Here is a 17,411-nt window from a genome sequence, read left to right as displayed (position 1 = left end):
TATTTTTAAAAAATAATATCCTATAGTAAATCTCTGGGTCCATCCTGTTGGGGGTGTGGAAGGTGGGACGTGGATCCAGTCGCCGCCTCCACCAGGAAATCAACAGGCGGCGCCTGGAAAGCCGCCCCCTTCTGCCGGGTATTTAAATGCCGCTCACTGGGACCCGAATCCAACAGTCCGGGAGTTGGTTTGTTCATGAGTTCCTGACACAACCATTTCCCCCAAATGACCAGAAGGATGAGGTGGGCCATTTCTCTCAGTTTGTTGCTGACTTTCTTATCCCGTGAGTAGTTTTTATTGTCCAAGTCTCTCACTGTTACTGTCTCAGTGTTAGTCTCTCTATGGAATGTTCCAGTGTCACCAATCATTTCACCAGCATTAATCCTCGGGCTTTTTGATATATTTTTACAGGTGTCCAGTCGGATGTTGTGTTGACTCAGCCAGAGGCAGAGACTGGGCGTCCCGGAGGCTCCCTGACACTGACCTGCAAAACCAGCGGCTTCGATCTCGGCAGCTACTACATGCACTGGGTCCGCCAGGTTCCCGGACAGGGGCTGGAGTGGCTGCTTTACTTCTATAGTTCATCTAACAACAACTACGCCCCAGCCATTAAAGATCGATTCACTGCGTCCAAAGACACTTCGAACAACATCTTCTCTTTGGCCATGAGGAGCCTGAAGACCGAAGACACCGCCATCTATTACTGTGCAAGACACCACAGCGAGAGGAACCAGGGCTGGACCCGCACAAGAACAGCTCGAGAGGGAATTCAGCAACTTGCAGCTTAACCTGAAGGTCAGCACTTGATTCAAATGTAATATTAATGTCAGTGATCAGAGTCATTGCACACGCTGCTTCTTACATAACTAACACAGAGAAAATTAAACAGTAAAACTGAACAAACCAATCGATATAATAGGATGAGCTTGTGTCAGTTTATATTTATTGTTAACAGTTTCAGCTATTACAGACTTGTATATAATCATCGTTTTATTATTTCTGATACTTGGGAAAATCTATGTACATTGGATTTGATAAACTGCTGTATAAATTGTAAATTAGATCAGAAGTAAACGTGTATTTGAAGTGAATATTGAGCGGCAGGACTGAACAGAGAGTGAGTGCAGTTTTTGTGCGGGTGTCTGTCACTGTGACTACAGCAGTGGGTCACAGTGCTGTGCACAGCGACATCCTCATACAAAAACCTCAGTGAAAGAGTTTGTTCAAATTGGTGATCAGCGTCACAGCACCAACGTTAAAGTAAACGATTTTTAAATAAAACAACGTTTGGAAGTAATATTAGTTTGCAAAAAGGTATAAAAATCTACCACTTTATCACTGTTGACCGACTGTGCACAGAGGTTTTAAAAGTGTTCCGACCCTCATTATAAATGTAATGACCAGGACAAGCTGAAATAACTCACCCATTCGCCCTTGGAAGAGACAGAGTTAGTTTTTTGTGTGAGCAGTGAAATTAAATCTCTGTATTTTATAGTTAACCGTCTGCCGCAGTATTTGACACGCTGTGTCTCACTGTGATACCTGGCACAGCAGTTACTGTCAATACAAAAAGCCCCTCAGCACTAATTAACTGAGGCTAGCTCAGTGCTCGCTTTTACAATCCAACTTTATTCACAGTGAAGCATTAATTATGTCCATCACTGCCTAAGTAATAAGAATTAATGTGGAAAATTGGTGGTCGTTATTTAGTCACAATTGGTGTTTTCAATAACATTTCCATGTCTGTGAAATATAAAACATTCGGTCATTTATGAAGAGAGAACGGTATCCACAAATATTAATATAATTTCCTGAAAATTAATCGTGAATTTTCTTTACTGTTGGTTTGTGAATATTTAAAATAATGGTGGATTTCTGTCTATTTTATGCAGGTGCGGTTATTGTATGGAGCAGCCCAGGGAATGTGACACTGTGACATCATGGGCTACTGGGGACAAGGCACCATGGTGACGGTGACTGCAGGTAAGAACCATTCCGTCATTTACCAACTGTTTTACTTGAGTATTTGTTTTATATTTTTCTGCATTTTCAAAATCCATTCGTTCACTGAAATGTGTTTTGGTGGATCATGTATTCAGATGTCGTTGCAATGTTTCATTTGATTCTGCTGAAAGGGGGATATAGAATCCCGCGGTTTCTTGACAGAAAGATACTGCTCAGGGATGAGTCGCTGGTTGCTGTGATCTAATGTTTATTTGCTGAGGATACTGTGTGGTTCGGTTACTTTAAATACAAAACGTCTGTTTGTCCGATGTTTAATCTCGGTTCTATCTAATGTCTGCAGTTTGTACCGTCTTCCGCACAAGTGTATGAGATCGACCCCAACATTGATAAAATGTGCTAAAGTTTCTGTATTATCTTATTGAACATGTTCTGCTTACTGAAAGTGCTGATGATATCATTCAAGTTTTCTGTTTAGTTTACTGTTCATTCATTTGATGACATGAGGGTTTGGTGCATTCTAAATTGAGATTTTCTTGCAATGTTACATTCGATTCTTTTGGAAGTGTTTTGTAGAATTGAGCTGCTTCTCTATGATGTTTCACTCCTTCAGTGATGTGATTTGGTGTTTTCCTGCTGCGGAATGTTTTTGGGTGACTTTGTGTAGGAAAGTTTGTGAAACGGTTTGGTGTGTCTGTATTGTTTCAACTCGGTGACACTGAGCGGTTACACGGTTTGTGATTGAATGCAGAGTCTGCGTGTTTGAAACTGCTTGTCGCTGGATTGTCGGCAGAGAACAGGGAGGCTGTTTCTGCATCTTGAAAAAAAGTGAAAATTGCAGATTAAACTAAGCCACGTTCGACGACAATCCTTTCCGAGCACAAGTTGTTGCTGCAATCAGTTTGCCGTTTGTGCAAATTTAAATCTCCGTGGCATCTGATGATTGCAGCTTTTACCATCAACTGCAAACATTAAAAGCATTAAATGTGTTTGAAAAATGACTCAGTATGAAAAAAATGGTTACGTTTCAATATTTATTTGTTGTTAATATTCGAGCACCTCGCAATGCTATTGCTGTTATTCCACATTTCTGTTTAGTTTAATAATTCATACATTTGGTGACTAGCTGGTTTGCTGGATATTGATATTTTCTTGCAATATTAAGTTTGATCCAGTTCGGTGTAGAATTGAGCTGCTTCTCCATAAACGGGTTTCAGTCCTTCATTGATGTAATTTAGTGTTTTGTTCTGCTGAGGGGATTGTGTATCTGGGTGACTTTAAATCATTCAGATCTGTCAAACGGTGCAGCGTTTCTGCATTGTTTCTGCATTGTTTAAACTCGGTGACACTGAGCGGTTACACGTTTTCTGGTTGAATGCAAACAGTCTCCGCGTTTGAAAATGCTTGAAGGGCGATTGTCGGGTGAAAACAGCCAGGCTTAAGAAAATAATCGAATAAAGATATATTGATGCATTTTGTAATTTTAACTGATGCTTCCAGATTAAACGAAATAGTGACTGAAACGACCATGCAGAACATAGTAACATTTATATAATTCAAACAATTCCAATGCGGTTATACAACTCCATATTAACCAAAGGTTATTATATATTAATATAATTCATAATTAATCACCTTTCACAATCCTGCTGTGTTCCGCACGAGGTTAACTTGACCGGACAGGTTTCTAGGCTGGAAATACTTTGTAATTCCAGTTATTCTATTATTTCTGTGGCGCTGCAACCATATTATACCTTCACTGTAATGCGTAGTTGGATAGCGAGGTAATTATCATTAATCTAATCTTAAATAGGTTTCTGAGATGTGGAAGTCGCTGCCAATCAAGGAATTGTTCTGATGATTTTATTTGTATTGTAGGAAAGTTCAGATTGTCTATGGCAAGAGATTGAAAAGTAAAAGCTTGAATGTCAAACCGGTTTATTTATTTACAAAAGGTTAAAAGTAGCTTTGCATTTGATAATGACATCCTGTCTCCCATAGCTGTGCTCTACACACGATAGAATTATAGGAAGAACAGATGATTGGAAAGGAAGAATGATTATATCTTAGCTTTAGGCTTAAATTTTATTAAATGCTAAATTCAACAACAAATTGTCGACTCCACTTGCTCATAATGGGTGAGTTTTGCAAATGATTTGAATAAACATTACTGAGCTGTTCTCGTTATATTCATTACTTTCTGAGAATAGATCGAGTTTATGATTTATCAATGTTTTCAGAAAACATATTTTACACATTTGTAGGTCAAATAGAGCAATTGGAGTTTAAAGAAATGTGAATATAGTCAATTAAATGTTAAGATGATTCCATCGAGTAATTTGGAGTTTATTGTTCAACATTGTTTGATTGTCAGGTTGTTTTAATTAAACCCCAATTATTTCAGAAAGCTCTGGGTAAAAACAATTTGGAGATTATTGAATGCTATTTTTATTATATTTATTATTATAGTACCGATAATCGAATAAAGAATTAGCTGACAATTAACAATAACTTACAATACAATATCAGTGCGAATTAATTCAACATAAATGATCTCCTACAATTGAGTTGTATCCTGGCGTGCAATATCTCAAATGTTTTAGAGAATTTTAATAATATCTGAAATTAATTGAGGAAACCATACATTTCTTTATACTGCTGTGTGCAGCTCAATTATTTTACTGATTACATTCTTTTGCCCTGATTATTTTTCTGATTACATTTAATTGTGTTTTTAGATCATATCAGTGGATAATGTGAATATTTCCTGGTTTGTTTAATTATTGCCCTGTCACTGAGTCTCTATTCTGTCATTAATCTACCCTGACTCTGTAATATTTAATCTGCTCATTTTCAGCAAAACTACTTTTTGCCCAATTGTCGAGTTTTGAGATAGACAGACAGAAATAGTTAAAAACCGAATGCAGTTCTGAAATTAATGTCAGTTTAATTTCAAATAAGTCACTAAATTATTGTTGTCGGAAGTTGACCATTGATAAATTAGAATCAAACAGTTTCATGAAACTGACAGATTGAACAGATCTATCTGCTGGAACTCGATTGTTGCCATGTGTGTCTGTTCAGTTTCTGTGCGCGCGGTCACTGTGCTGGGACCAGGAATCTTCCTGATTGGTTGTAAATCTTCTGCTTCATTTTCCAGTATTTCAGGGAGTGCAATTTGATCAAGCCCTTCAATAAAACTTGTGTATGTGTGAAAAGTGGAAATTGTACTTGATGTTTGACTAGGCGACTCAGAAAGGGGATTCCAAACCCAGATAATGACAGTCAGAAAGAATTCAGCAACGCCAGGCAGGCTGGAGAAGGAGATTTGGTTGATTTTTAAGCAGTGATATATCGGTCTTGGGAATTTTCGATTCGGCACTGCAGAGAGCGATTTATTGGGTTATATGGCAGTCCTTGATCTATTTAATGGCTCACTCACACAGCCTCACTCACACAGCTTCACTCACACAGCCTCACACACATCCTCACTCACACACCCTCACTCACACAGCCTCACTCACACAGCCTCACTCACACCCCCTCACTCACACACCCTCACTCACTCACTCCCCTCACTCTCACAACCTCACTCACTCAAACAGCCTCACTCACTATAACACCCTCACTCACCATCACTCTCTCAAACTCATTGACTCACACTTGCTAGCCCAACATAAATTGCTCACTCTCATTCACCCGCACTCATTCACACACCCTCACTCCAGCTTAGTCACTGACACTGATTCACTCACCCACCCTCACTCACTCAGCCTCACACACCCACCCTCACGCATCCTCACTAATCCTCAGTCATGGAACCTCACTCAGTCACCCTTACTCATTCACCCTCAGCCACACACCTTCACACAACCGTCATCACTCACCCTCATTCATCCTCCCTCACTCACTCTTCCTCGCTCACCCACCCTCATTCATTCACCTACCGACCCTCATTCACCTTCATTCAGTAACCCACCCACGCACTCACCCTCACTCAGCTTAACACACCCACCCTCATTCATCCTCATTCAGACTCTCAGCTCAATTAATCACCCATCCTCACTCACTCACCCTCACTCACTCACCCACCCATCCTCACTCACTCACCCTCACTCACTCACCCACCAACCCTCACTTACTCACGCTCAGTCACACACCTTCACACACTCACCCTCATTCACTTACCTTCACCCACCCATGCTTACTCACCCTCATTCACTCTGCTCTCACTTACTCACCCTCGTTCACCCACACACCCTCACTTACTCACCCTCAGTCAGACAGCCTCACACACTCACCCTCATTCACTTACCCTCACCCACCCACCCTCACTTACTCACGCTCAGTCACACACCTTCACACACTCACCCTCATTCACTTACCCTCACCAACCCATGCTCACTCACCCGCACTCAAACTGCCCTCACTTACTCACCCTCGTTCACCCACCCACCCACCCTCAATTACCTTAATTCAGTAACTTACCCTCACTCAGTCACCCACACTCACTAACACACTGACTCACCCACTCTCCCTCCCAACTCTCATTCACTCAACCTCACTGACACCCTCAATCACTCACCTCACTCACTCTCTCACTCACTCAGCCACCCTCAGTAAACTACCCTAATTCAGCTCCACTCACTCAACATTACACCCACCATCACTCACCCATCATCTCGCATTCACCCACCCTGACTCACTACCATCACTCACACAGCCTCATTCACACACCCTCACGCACACAGCCTCACTCACACAGCCTCACTCACACAGCCTCACTCACCCGCCCTCACTCACACAGCCTCACTCACACACACTCATTCACTACCCTCATTCACACAGCCTCACTCACACAGCCTCACTCACACACCCTCACTCACACACCCTCACTCACACACACTCACTCACTGCCCTTACTCACACAGCCTGACTCACACACCCTCACTCACACAGCCTCACTCACACACCCTCACTCACACAGCCTCACTCACACACCCTCACTCACACAGCCTCACTCACACAGCCTCACTCACACTCCCTCACTCACACACACAGCCTCACTCACACAGCCTCACACACACAGCCTCACTCACACACCCTCACTCACAGACACAGCCTCACTCACAAAGCCTCACTCACACAGCCTCACTCACTACCCTCACTCCCACAGCCTCACTCACACATGCCTCACTCACTACCGTCACTCACACAGCCTCATTCACACAGCCTCACTCACACAGCCTCACTCACACAGCCTCACTCACACAGCCTCACTCACACAGGCTCACTCACACAGGCTCACTCACACAGCCTCACTCACACACCATCACTCACACACCCTCACACCCACAGCCTCACTCACACATGCCTCACTCACTACCGTCACTCACACAGCCTCATTCACACAGCCTCACTCACCCACCCTCACTCACACAGCCTCACTCACACAGACTCACTCACACAGCCTCACTCACACAGCCTCACTCACACACCCTCACTCACACAGCCTCACTCACACAGCCTCACTCACACACCCTCACTCACACAGCCTCACTCACACACCCTCACTCACACAGCCTCACTCACACAGCCTCACTCACACACCCTCAGTCACACACCCTCACTCAAACAGCCTTACTCACACACCCTCACTCACACACCCTCGCTCACACAGCCTCACTCACACAGCCTCACTCACACAGCCTCACTCACACACCCTCACTCACACACCCTCACCCACACAGCCTCATTCACACAGCCTCACTCACACAGCCTCACTCACACACCCTCACTCACACACCCTCACTCACACACCCTCACTCACACAGTCTCACTCACACAGCCTCACTCATACACCCTCACTCACACAGCCTCACTCACACAGCCTCACTCACACACCCTCACTCACACAGCCTCACTCACACAGCCTCACTCACTACCCTCACTCACACAGTCTCACTCACACAGCCTCACTCATACACCCTCACTCACACAGCCTCACTCACACAGCCTCACTCACACACCCTCACTCACACAGCCTCACTCACACACCCTCACTCACACACCCTCACTCACAGACACAGCCTCACTCAGACAGCCTCACTCACACAGCCTCACTCACACACCCTCACTCACACAGCCTCACTCACACACCCTCACTCGCACATCCTCACTCACCCACCCTCACTCACACACTCTCACTCACACAGTCTCACTCACACAGCCTCACTCATACACCCTCACTCACACAGCCTCACTCACACAGCCTCACTCACACACCCTCACTCACACAACCTCACTCACACAGCCTCACTCACTACCCTCACTCACACAGTCTCACTCACACAGCCTCACTCATACACCCTCACTCACACAGCCTCACTCACACAGCCTCACTCACACACCCTCACTCACACAGCCTCACTCACACACCCTCACTCACACAGCCTCACTCACACACCCTCACTCACACACCCTCACTCACAGACACAGCCTCACTCAGACAGCCTCACTCGCACAGCCTCACTCACACACCCTCACTCACACAGCCTCACTCACACACCCTCACTCGCACATCCTCACTCACCCACCCTCACTCACACACTCTCACTCACACAGTCTCACTCACACAGCCTCACTCACACAGCCTCACTCACACACCCTCACTCACACAGCCTCACCCACACAGCCTCATTCACACAGCCTCACTCACACAGCCTCACTCACACACCCTCACTCTCACAACTTCACTCACTCAAACAGCCTCACTCACTATAACACCCTCACTCACCATCACTCTCTCACACTCATTGACTCACACTTGCTAGCCCAACATGAATCACTCACTCTCATTCACCCACACTCATTCACACACCCTCATTCACACACCCTCACTCACACAGCCTCACTCACGCTACCCTCACTCACACACCCTCACTCACACACCCTCACTCACACACCCACACTCACACACCCTCACTCACACACCCTCACTCACACACCCTCACTCACACACCCTCACTCACACACCCTCACTCACACAGCCTCACTCACACAGCCTCACTCACACAGCCTCACTCACACACCCTCCCTCACACACCCTCACTCACACACCCTCACTCACACACCCTCACTCACACAGCCTCACTCACACACCCTCACACACACACCCTCACTCACACACGCTCACTCACACACCCTCATTCACACACCCTCACTCACACAGCCTCACTCACACAGCCTCACTCACACAGCCTCACCCACACAGCCTCACTCACACAGCCTCACTCACACACCCTCACTCACACAGCCTCACTCACACAGCCTCACTCACACAGCCTCACTCACACAGCCTCACTCACACAGCCTCACACACACACCCTCACTCACACAGCCTCACTCACACACCCTCACTCACACACCCTCACTCACACACCCTCACTCACACACCCACACTCACAGACACAGCCTCATTCACACAGCCTCACTCACACACCCTCACTCACACAGCCTCACTCACACAGCCTCACCCACACACCCTCCCTCACACAGCCTCACACACACACCCTCACTCACACAGCCTCACTCACACACCCTCACTCACACAGCCTCACTCACACAGCCTCACTGACACAGCCTCACTCATACAGCCTCACTCACACAGCCTCACTCACAAAGCGTCTCTCACCCACCATTTCCCATGCGCCTTCACTCACAATCTCGCCCATCCTCATTCACACACCCTCTCTCATGTTCCCTCACACACCCTCACAGAGCCACCCTCACTTACGCACACTCATGCACCCACCCTCTTTCACCCACTCTCACTCACCCTCACACCCTCACCCACTCTCATTCACTTACCTTCACTCACTCACCCACCCTTACTCACACTCACTCATCCTCACACTCACTCTCATTAACTCACTCACCCAACCTCATTCAATTACCCTCATTCTCTAACATTCACTCACTCATGCAGCCACTTTCATTCAATCACTCACCCTCACTCACCCGCTAACTGTCACGTACACTCCTGGCTCACTCACCCTCACTCACTCACCCTCACTCAATCACCCTCACTCATTCAGCCTCACTCATTCACCCTCACTCATTCACCCTCACTCAATCACCCTCACTCAATCACCCTCACTCAATCACCCTCACTCATTCACCCTCTCTCATTCACCCTCAGTCATTCACCCTCACTAATGCACTCTCATTCATTCACCCTCCCTCACCCACCCTCACTCAGTCACCTTCACTCTCACGTTCACTGCACACCTTCACTCACAAACTCACCCTCCCAGCCTCACTCAGCCAGCCTCACTTATTCTCCACCTCTCACTCACTGTCCCTTACCCATCCAGACCCAGCCACCTTGAGTGACATACCCTCACCCATTTACCCTCACTCCATCAACCACCCATTCTCTCCCACTCATCCACACTCCAACCGTTACTCAGGTACTCACTCACCAGCACTCATTCTCCTACCCTCACTAAGTTACTCACTCAACCGCACTCACTCTCCTACCCTCACTCAGTTACTCACTCACCCGCACTCACTCTCCTACCCTCACTCAGTTACTCACTCACCCACACTCACTCTCCTACCTTCATTCAGTTACTCACTCACCCGCACTCATTCTCCTACCCTCACTCAGTTACCCACTCACCCACACTCACTCTTCTACCCTCACTCAGTTACTCACTCACCCGCACTCACTCTCCTATCTTCACTCAGTTACTCACGCACCTGCACTCACTCTCCTACCCTCACTCAGTTACCCACTCACCCACACTCACTCTCCTACCCTCACTCAGTTACCCACTCACCCACACTCACTCTCCTATCCTCACTCTGTTACTCACTCAGCCGCACTCACTCTCCTACCTTCACTCAGTTACCCACTCACCCACAGTCACTCCCCTACCCTCACTCAGTTACTCACTCACCCACACTCACTCTCCTACCCTCACTCAGTTACCCACTCACCCACACTCACTCTCCTACCCTCACTCAGTTACTCACTCACCCGCATTCACTCTCCTATCCTCACACAGTTACTCACTCACCCACCTTCACTCTCCTACCCTCACTCAGTTACCCACTCACCCACGCTCACTCTCCTACCCTCACTCAGTTACTCACTCACCCGCACTCACTCTCCTATCTTCACTCAGTTACTCACTCACGCGCACTCACTCTCCCACCCTCACTCAGTTACTCACTCACTCTCCTATCCTCACTCAGTTACTCACTCAACCGCACTCACTCTCCCAACCTCACTCAGTTACTCACTCACTCTCCTATCCTCACTCAGTTACTCACTCAACTGCACTCACTCTCCTACCCTCACTCAGTTACTCACTCACCCACACTCACTCTCCTACCCTCACTCACTCACCCGCACTCTCCTACCCTCACTCACTCACTCACCCACACTCACACTCCTACCCTCCTCACTTACTCACACATCCTCTCTCACTGATGCTCAGGAAATGGGCACGGGAGCGTCTGCAACGGGGGAGGAATGGAGAACTGGAACGAAGCTGATGACGAGTGGCGCCCGATTGTGGCTGCATGACACGGGATTGCCGGGAGCCGGAGGAAAGTGCAGACAGCCGGGGGAAGGAGCAGAGAACCGGGGGAAGGCGCAGAGAGCCGGTGGAGTAGCAGAGAGCCGGAGGGAAATCCATGGAGTGGGTCATAAGCGATAAGAATCGGGGTAAAGCGAACCGTGCTGGTGAAAAGCTCAGAAAGCCCGCACAAAATGCCAGGAACCGGGAAAAGCACAATGAACTGGGAAAAGTGCAGCACACATGGGCAAAACACAAAGAGCAGGAAGACAATGCAGAGTCGAGAGAAAGTGCAGAGATGCGGAGGAAAGCGCAGAGAGCCGTGAAAAAGAGCAGAGAGCTAAAAGAAAGTGAAGGGACCAGGAGAAAGGTACAGAAATCCAGCGGGAACGGCACAGGGAGCGCGGGGCGGGGTGCGGGGGGATTGCAGACAGCCCGGTGTCAGTGACAGGCGGAATGTGAAATTAACTGCACAATCAACACAGGCAGGAGCTTATTGAATGGGGAGGAGACTCGACAGACCGAATGGCCGCCTCCTGCTGTTAATGTGCAGGGTCCTAAAATTAGAGACTGTTGCAATTACTCAAATGTAGTTTTATTGTAATTATATAAATGTGCATTCAGTTAGCTGGATTGTGACGTACACAGCTCAGTTAGCTGGATTGTGACGTACACAGCGCAGTCAACTGGATTGTGACGTACACAGCTCAGTCAGCTGGATTGTGACGTACACAACTCAGTCAACTGGATTGTGACGTTCACAACTCAGTCAGCTGGATTGTGACGTTCACAGCTCAGTCAGCTGGACTGTGACGTACACAGCTCATCTAGCTGGACTTTGACGTACACAGCTCAGTTAGCTGGATTGTGACGTACACAGCTCAGTTAGCTGGATTGTGACGTACACAGCTCAGTTTGCTGGATTGTGACGTACACAGCTCAGTTAGCTGGATTGTGACGTACACAGCGCAGTCAACTGGATTGTGACGTACACAGCTCAGTCAGCTGGATTGTGACGTACACAACTCAGTCAGCTGGATTGTGACGTACACAGCTCATATAGCTGGACTTTGACGTACACAGCTCAGTTAGCTGGATTGTGACGTACACAGCTCAGTTAGCTGGATTGTGACGTACACAGCTCAGTTTGCTGGATTGTGACGTACACAGCTCAGTTTGCTGGATTGTGACGTACACAGCTCAGTGAGCTGGATTGTGACGTACACGGCTCAGTCAGCTGGGCGGCTGGTTCGTGATGAAGATCAATCCCAGCAGCGTGGGTTCAATTGCTGTACCGGCTGAGGTTATTCATAAAGACCCCCATTCTCAACCTTTGCCCTGGCCTGAGGTGCGGTGACCCTCAGGTTAAATCACCACCAGTCAGCTCTCAAAAGGAGAGAGCAGACTCCGGGTCTATGGGACATTACATTTTGTTTTACGTAATGGCTGACATAATGGGGAAAATCATCCGCTCTTCGCTTTCGCTTTCAATCCAATGCAAATTACATCATTCAGATTACATCAAAATGTTGTTTTTTTGTGATAGAGACGGAGAAAGATGTGAGTTTCTAATGAGGGGTAAACAGGTGTTGGTTCTCAAATGATAGAACTAATAGAAGTTGAAATGTGGATGTAGCATTTGTTAGGAAAATGTTGGAATAAACACATAGTTCTCGTCAAATTTTGAAATGTTTGGTTACTGAATAAATACAATCCCAGAGTCTAACTTGTTGAATGGGTCATTCTCTCCCAGCGACACCGTCTCCGCCCACTCTCTACAGCCTGGTCTCCTCCTGCCAGCAACACAACACCGACGGCTCCGTGACCTTCGGCTGTTTGGCGATGGACTACTCCCCAGAAATCACCAGCCTTACCTGGAAGAAAGATGGGCAGCTGATCGACACTGGAGTTAAGAAATACCCGTCAGTGAGAAACAAGAAGGGAACCTACACCCTGAGCAGCCAGTTAACCATCACCGAGTCAGAGGGGGAATGCAGCAAAATCAGCTGTGAGGTTCGACACAGCGGCTCAGCCAAGAGCATTGGAATGACATGTAAGTGTTGTGGAATCTGTGAGAATTAGAAACCTATGATTATCTTGTATAGGGTCTTGGATATAACTAATTTTAATACTCTGCATATTTCTGATCCCTGGAAAATCAAGCTTTGTGTCTATTGACCACAAACATGTTTTAAAGCATATGAACTCATTTTTTTCATCAATTTCTTCTGCAAGAAATATCTCATTGTGTTTCTTGAAGGTCCCAGAATTTATGCTCCAAATGTTCTCCTCACCGTGAGTTCTAGTGAAGAAATCACAAGACAGAAATTTGCAACCATCGTCTGTTCAATTAACGATTTCCAGCCAAATTCAATCACGGTGAAGTGGCTGAAGAATGGACAACCCATGGGTTCAGGAATTGTCACCTCTCCCGCCTGTGAAGTGAACGGGAACTTCTCGGCGAGCAGTCGGCTGACAGTCTCCGCTGGGGAATGGTTCAGCAAAGCGGTCTATACCTGCCAGGTCACTCATCAAGCGGTCACCCAAAGTCACAACATCACCGCGTCTGGTAAGAGACACAAACAGAGGAAAGAATAAATCATCCTGCATTCTGATGTTAATCCAAATCAGGAATTTACTGAAGTTAGTACAAAGCACAAAATAACTTCTAATTTACTGCCATGTAGTTTGTGTTTCATTCTGACGGAAAAGCTGCATTAGGATTGCTCACCATTCAGGATTTGATCAGTATAGAAATACATGTTTCACTCTAATTTGAAGTCATTTAGTGAGTGAGGTGGCCTTGATATCAGCTTTATCCTGAGACAGCTGGTTATATTTGAGTCAGTGGGTGTCTGAAACATTTTACTGATAACAGCTCCGGGACGAAAGTGTTGGAAAGTTCAATCCAATCTATTTATAAATAAGCCCTCAGTACTTCGTTCCTGAGATCAGCACTTGAGTATTTGTATTGGGAATGCTGCAATACTGATTCGTTAGAATGGCATCGGGGCTGACTGTATTTCATAATGAGAATAGTTTACACTGACCAAACGTGTATAGAAGATTAATGGCGATCATTAGAAGTCTCGAAGTTGATTCATTCCCATTGAGTGAGTGAAGGCTGAATCCTGCTGTCCTATTCTGAAGATGAAACTTGGGTTGATTTCCACTTTTTTCATTCACAGATCCTTCCGTTTGCACTGTTGCCTCAGTAACAATACTGCCACCACCAATAGAACAGGTCTTGCTGGAGGCGACTGTCACCTTAACCTGCGTCATTTCGAATGCTCCTTATGGAGTCAACGTGTCCTGGAGTGAAGCGAAGAAGCCGCTGAAATCAGAGATTGCCGACCAGCCTGGGGCAGATACCGAGAGCGTGGTCAGCAAATTAAACATCTCGACACAAGCCTGGCTGAGTGGGGCTGTGTTTGACTGTGTGGCGAGCCATCAGGACCTGCCAACTCCTTTAAGAATTTCAATACACAAAAAAATAGGTGAGCGGTGAGACTGAAGCAATAAGTGAATCATTGTGTCTATTTCTGGTGTCAGTGCAGCGGTCAGTATTTAGCATTCAGTGTATTTATGGTCCATTCTGATTGGTAATTCCACTAACTAAATACTCTGGGCCCTCAGAGTTTAAGGGGGAAATTGATATGTAGCAGAATGAACAATGAATTGAAAACAGTGATATTGGGTTTAGACGGAGCGAGACCATAGACCACAAGACTTAGGAGCAGATGAAGGCCATTGGGCCCATCAACGCCGGCCCAGCCTTCAGTGAGGTCATGACTGATCTGCTGTGATAATCTTCAACTCCTCTTTCCCACCATATCCCCATATCTCTTGACGCTTTTACTAATTGAAAATGTTTCTCTCTCAACCTTGAACATACCGACCGACCTAAAATCTCCAGCCCCCTGGGTTAAATAATTCCACAGCTTCACTGTCCTTTGAGAGAGGAAATTCCTTCTCATCTCGGTCTGAAATGGGCGAACCCTCACTTTGCGACCATGCACGCTGCTCCTAGATGCTCCTACAAGGGAAAACAATCTGTCAGCGTATATCCTAAGAAGCTCCCGGAGAATATTTCATGTCTCGATTAGGCCGCCTTCATTCTTCTCAACTCCAATATGTACAACCCATAATATTTAACCTCTCCCCATAAGAAAATCCCTCCATACTCGGGATCAACCTCGTGATCCTTCTCTGGGCTGCCTCCAAAACCAATCTGTCTTCCTCAGATAAGGGCATCAAAACTATTCAAAGTGTATCAGGTGTAGACTAACTAATGCCTTGTATAGTTTGAGCTAGACTTCCCCATGTTTATATTCTATTCCCTTTGAAATAAATGTCAACATTCAATTTGTCTCCATATTACCTGCAGAACTTGCTTTTTGTGGTTTCTGCATGAGGACCCCCAATTCACCCGTTACTTCAGCTTTCTACAGTCTTTCTCCATCTAAAAAATATTCCGTTATGTTCTTCCTCCTCCCAAAGTGTCTAACCTCACATTTTCCAACATTATGTCCCATCTGCCAAGCTCAGTGACTAAAGCTGTCTCTGTCCCTCTCTAGATTTTCTGTAATCCTCACCACTTGCCTTTCTATTTTTGTCAGCTGCAGCCGTGGGAATAGTACATTCATTTATTAAACACAGTTTTGAAATTCATGTATATCACACCTACTGGCCCCCCTCTCTCTATCCTTCTCGTTATCACCTCAAATAAGGGCAATAAATTTGTCAGGCACTGATTTCCCCTTCACGAAGCCGTGCAGACCCTGCTTGATTATACTCTGTATGTCTAAATGCTCAGCTACGAAGGTCCCTGGCCTATAATTATCTGTTTTTGTCTCCCTCCCTTTTGAATAAGGGTGTTACATTGGCAGTTTTCCAATCCTCTTGAGGTAGGGGGAGTTTGGCGTGGAGTTTATACACCAGCACAGAACAGTTGGGCCGAATGGCCTGTTCCCCTGCTGTACATTTTCTGAAACTTTCGAATTCAACATCCGTAAATTCTCAGGGAAAAGGATTGTGTCCACCTCTGCTCCGAGCTAGGAAACCAGACAGATCCCAAAGTGGCAAATGGAAACCTTTAAAATCCAACACAAAACACATTTCTCTCACATCTAACCCGCGGTTCCATTGTCTCCAGAATTCCCCATTTTATTGATATTTATTGTACATTTTCTGCAGATCCCAATCCGCGAGAACCGTCCGTCTCTGTCCTCCTGCCCTCGGCTGAAGACGTCTCCGCTCAGAGATTCGTCTCCCTCAGCTGCTTAGTGAGAGGTTTCTCCCCCCGAGAGATCTTCGTCAAGTGGACCGTCAATGACAAGCCGGTGAATCCCGGGAACTACAAGAACACCGAGGTGATGGCGGAGAACGGCAATAGCTCCTTCTTCATGTACAGCCTGTTATCCATTGCAGCGGAGGAGTGGGCCAGCGGCGCTTCTTACTCCTGTGTGGTGGGACATGAAGCCATCCCCTTGAAGATCATCAACAGAACGGTTGATAAATCCAGCGGTAAACCCAGTTTTGTGAACATTTCCCTCGCTCTGATGGACACCGTTAATTCATGTCAATGAGAATCTATTGATTATATTTTGAACTAAAATAAAAATAATAAAGATTTTTTTTCCTCCAATTGTGATTTAAATACACAGCCGCTTAATTAATGGAGCTTCCACTTTGCTGATATTAGATCTGTTGAATGAGACCCAGATTTCTACAGGTCTCGGCCCCAAATCTGATACAACCAGACCTCCCAGCTCAGATACACCCTGGGTTAGAGACAGAGTAAAACTCATTCATTCCAGGATTCAGCAAAATATCTTCATTGGCTTTCCTCCCGCTGAGGAG

General features: G+C 46.3%; 1 gene segment (V, D, J or C); it reads left to right on the top strand.

The window, feature by feature from the left end:
- The first annotated feature begins 660 nt into the window (after window positions 1-660).
- Window positions 661-17,196, top strand: LOC119961664. The segment is given in 6 exon segments: window positions 661-795; window positions 1,893-1,983; window positions 13,303-13,602; window positions 13,810-14,118; window positions 14,738-15,046; window positions 16,746-17,196. Coding segments are annotated over 5 exon segments (1,353 nt in total).
- Window positions 17,197-17,411: the final 215 nt, after the last annotated feature.

This window comes from Scyliorhinus canicula, unplaced genomic scaffold (assembly GCF_902713615.1).
Source record: "Scyliorhinus canicula unplaced genomic scaffold, sScyCan1.1, whole genome shotgun sequence".
Lineage (NCBI taxonomy): Eukaryota > Metazoa > Chordata > Chondrichthyes > Carcharhiniformes > Scyliorhinidae > Scyliorhinus > Scyliorhinus canicula.
The sequence above is the reverse complement of the archived record's forward strand: the minus strand, read 5'-3'. Positions and strand labels throughout refer to the sequence as shown.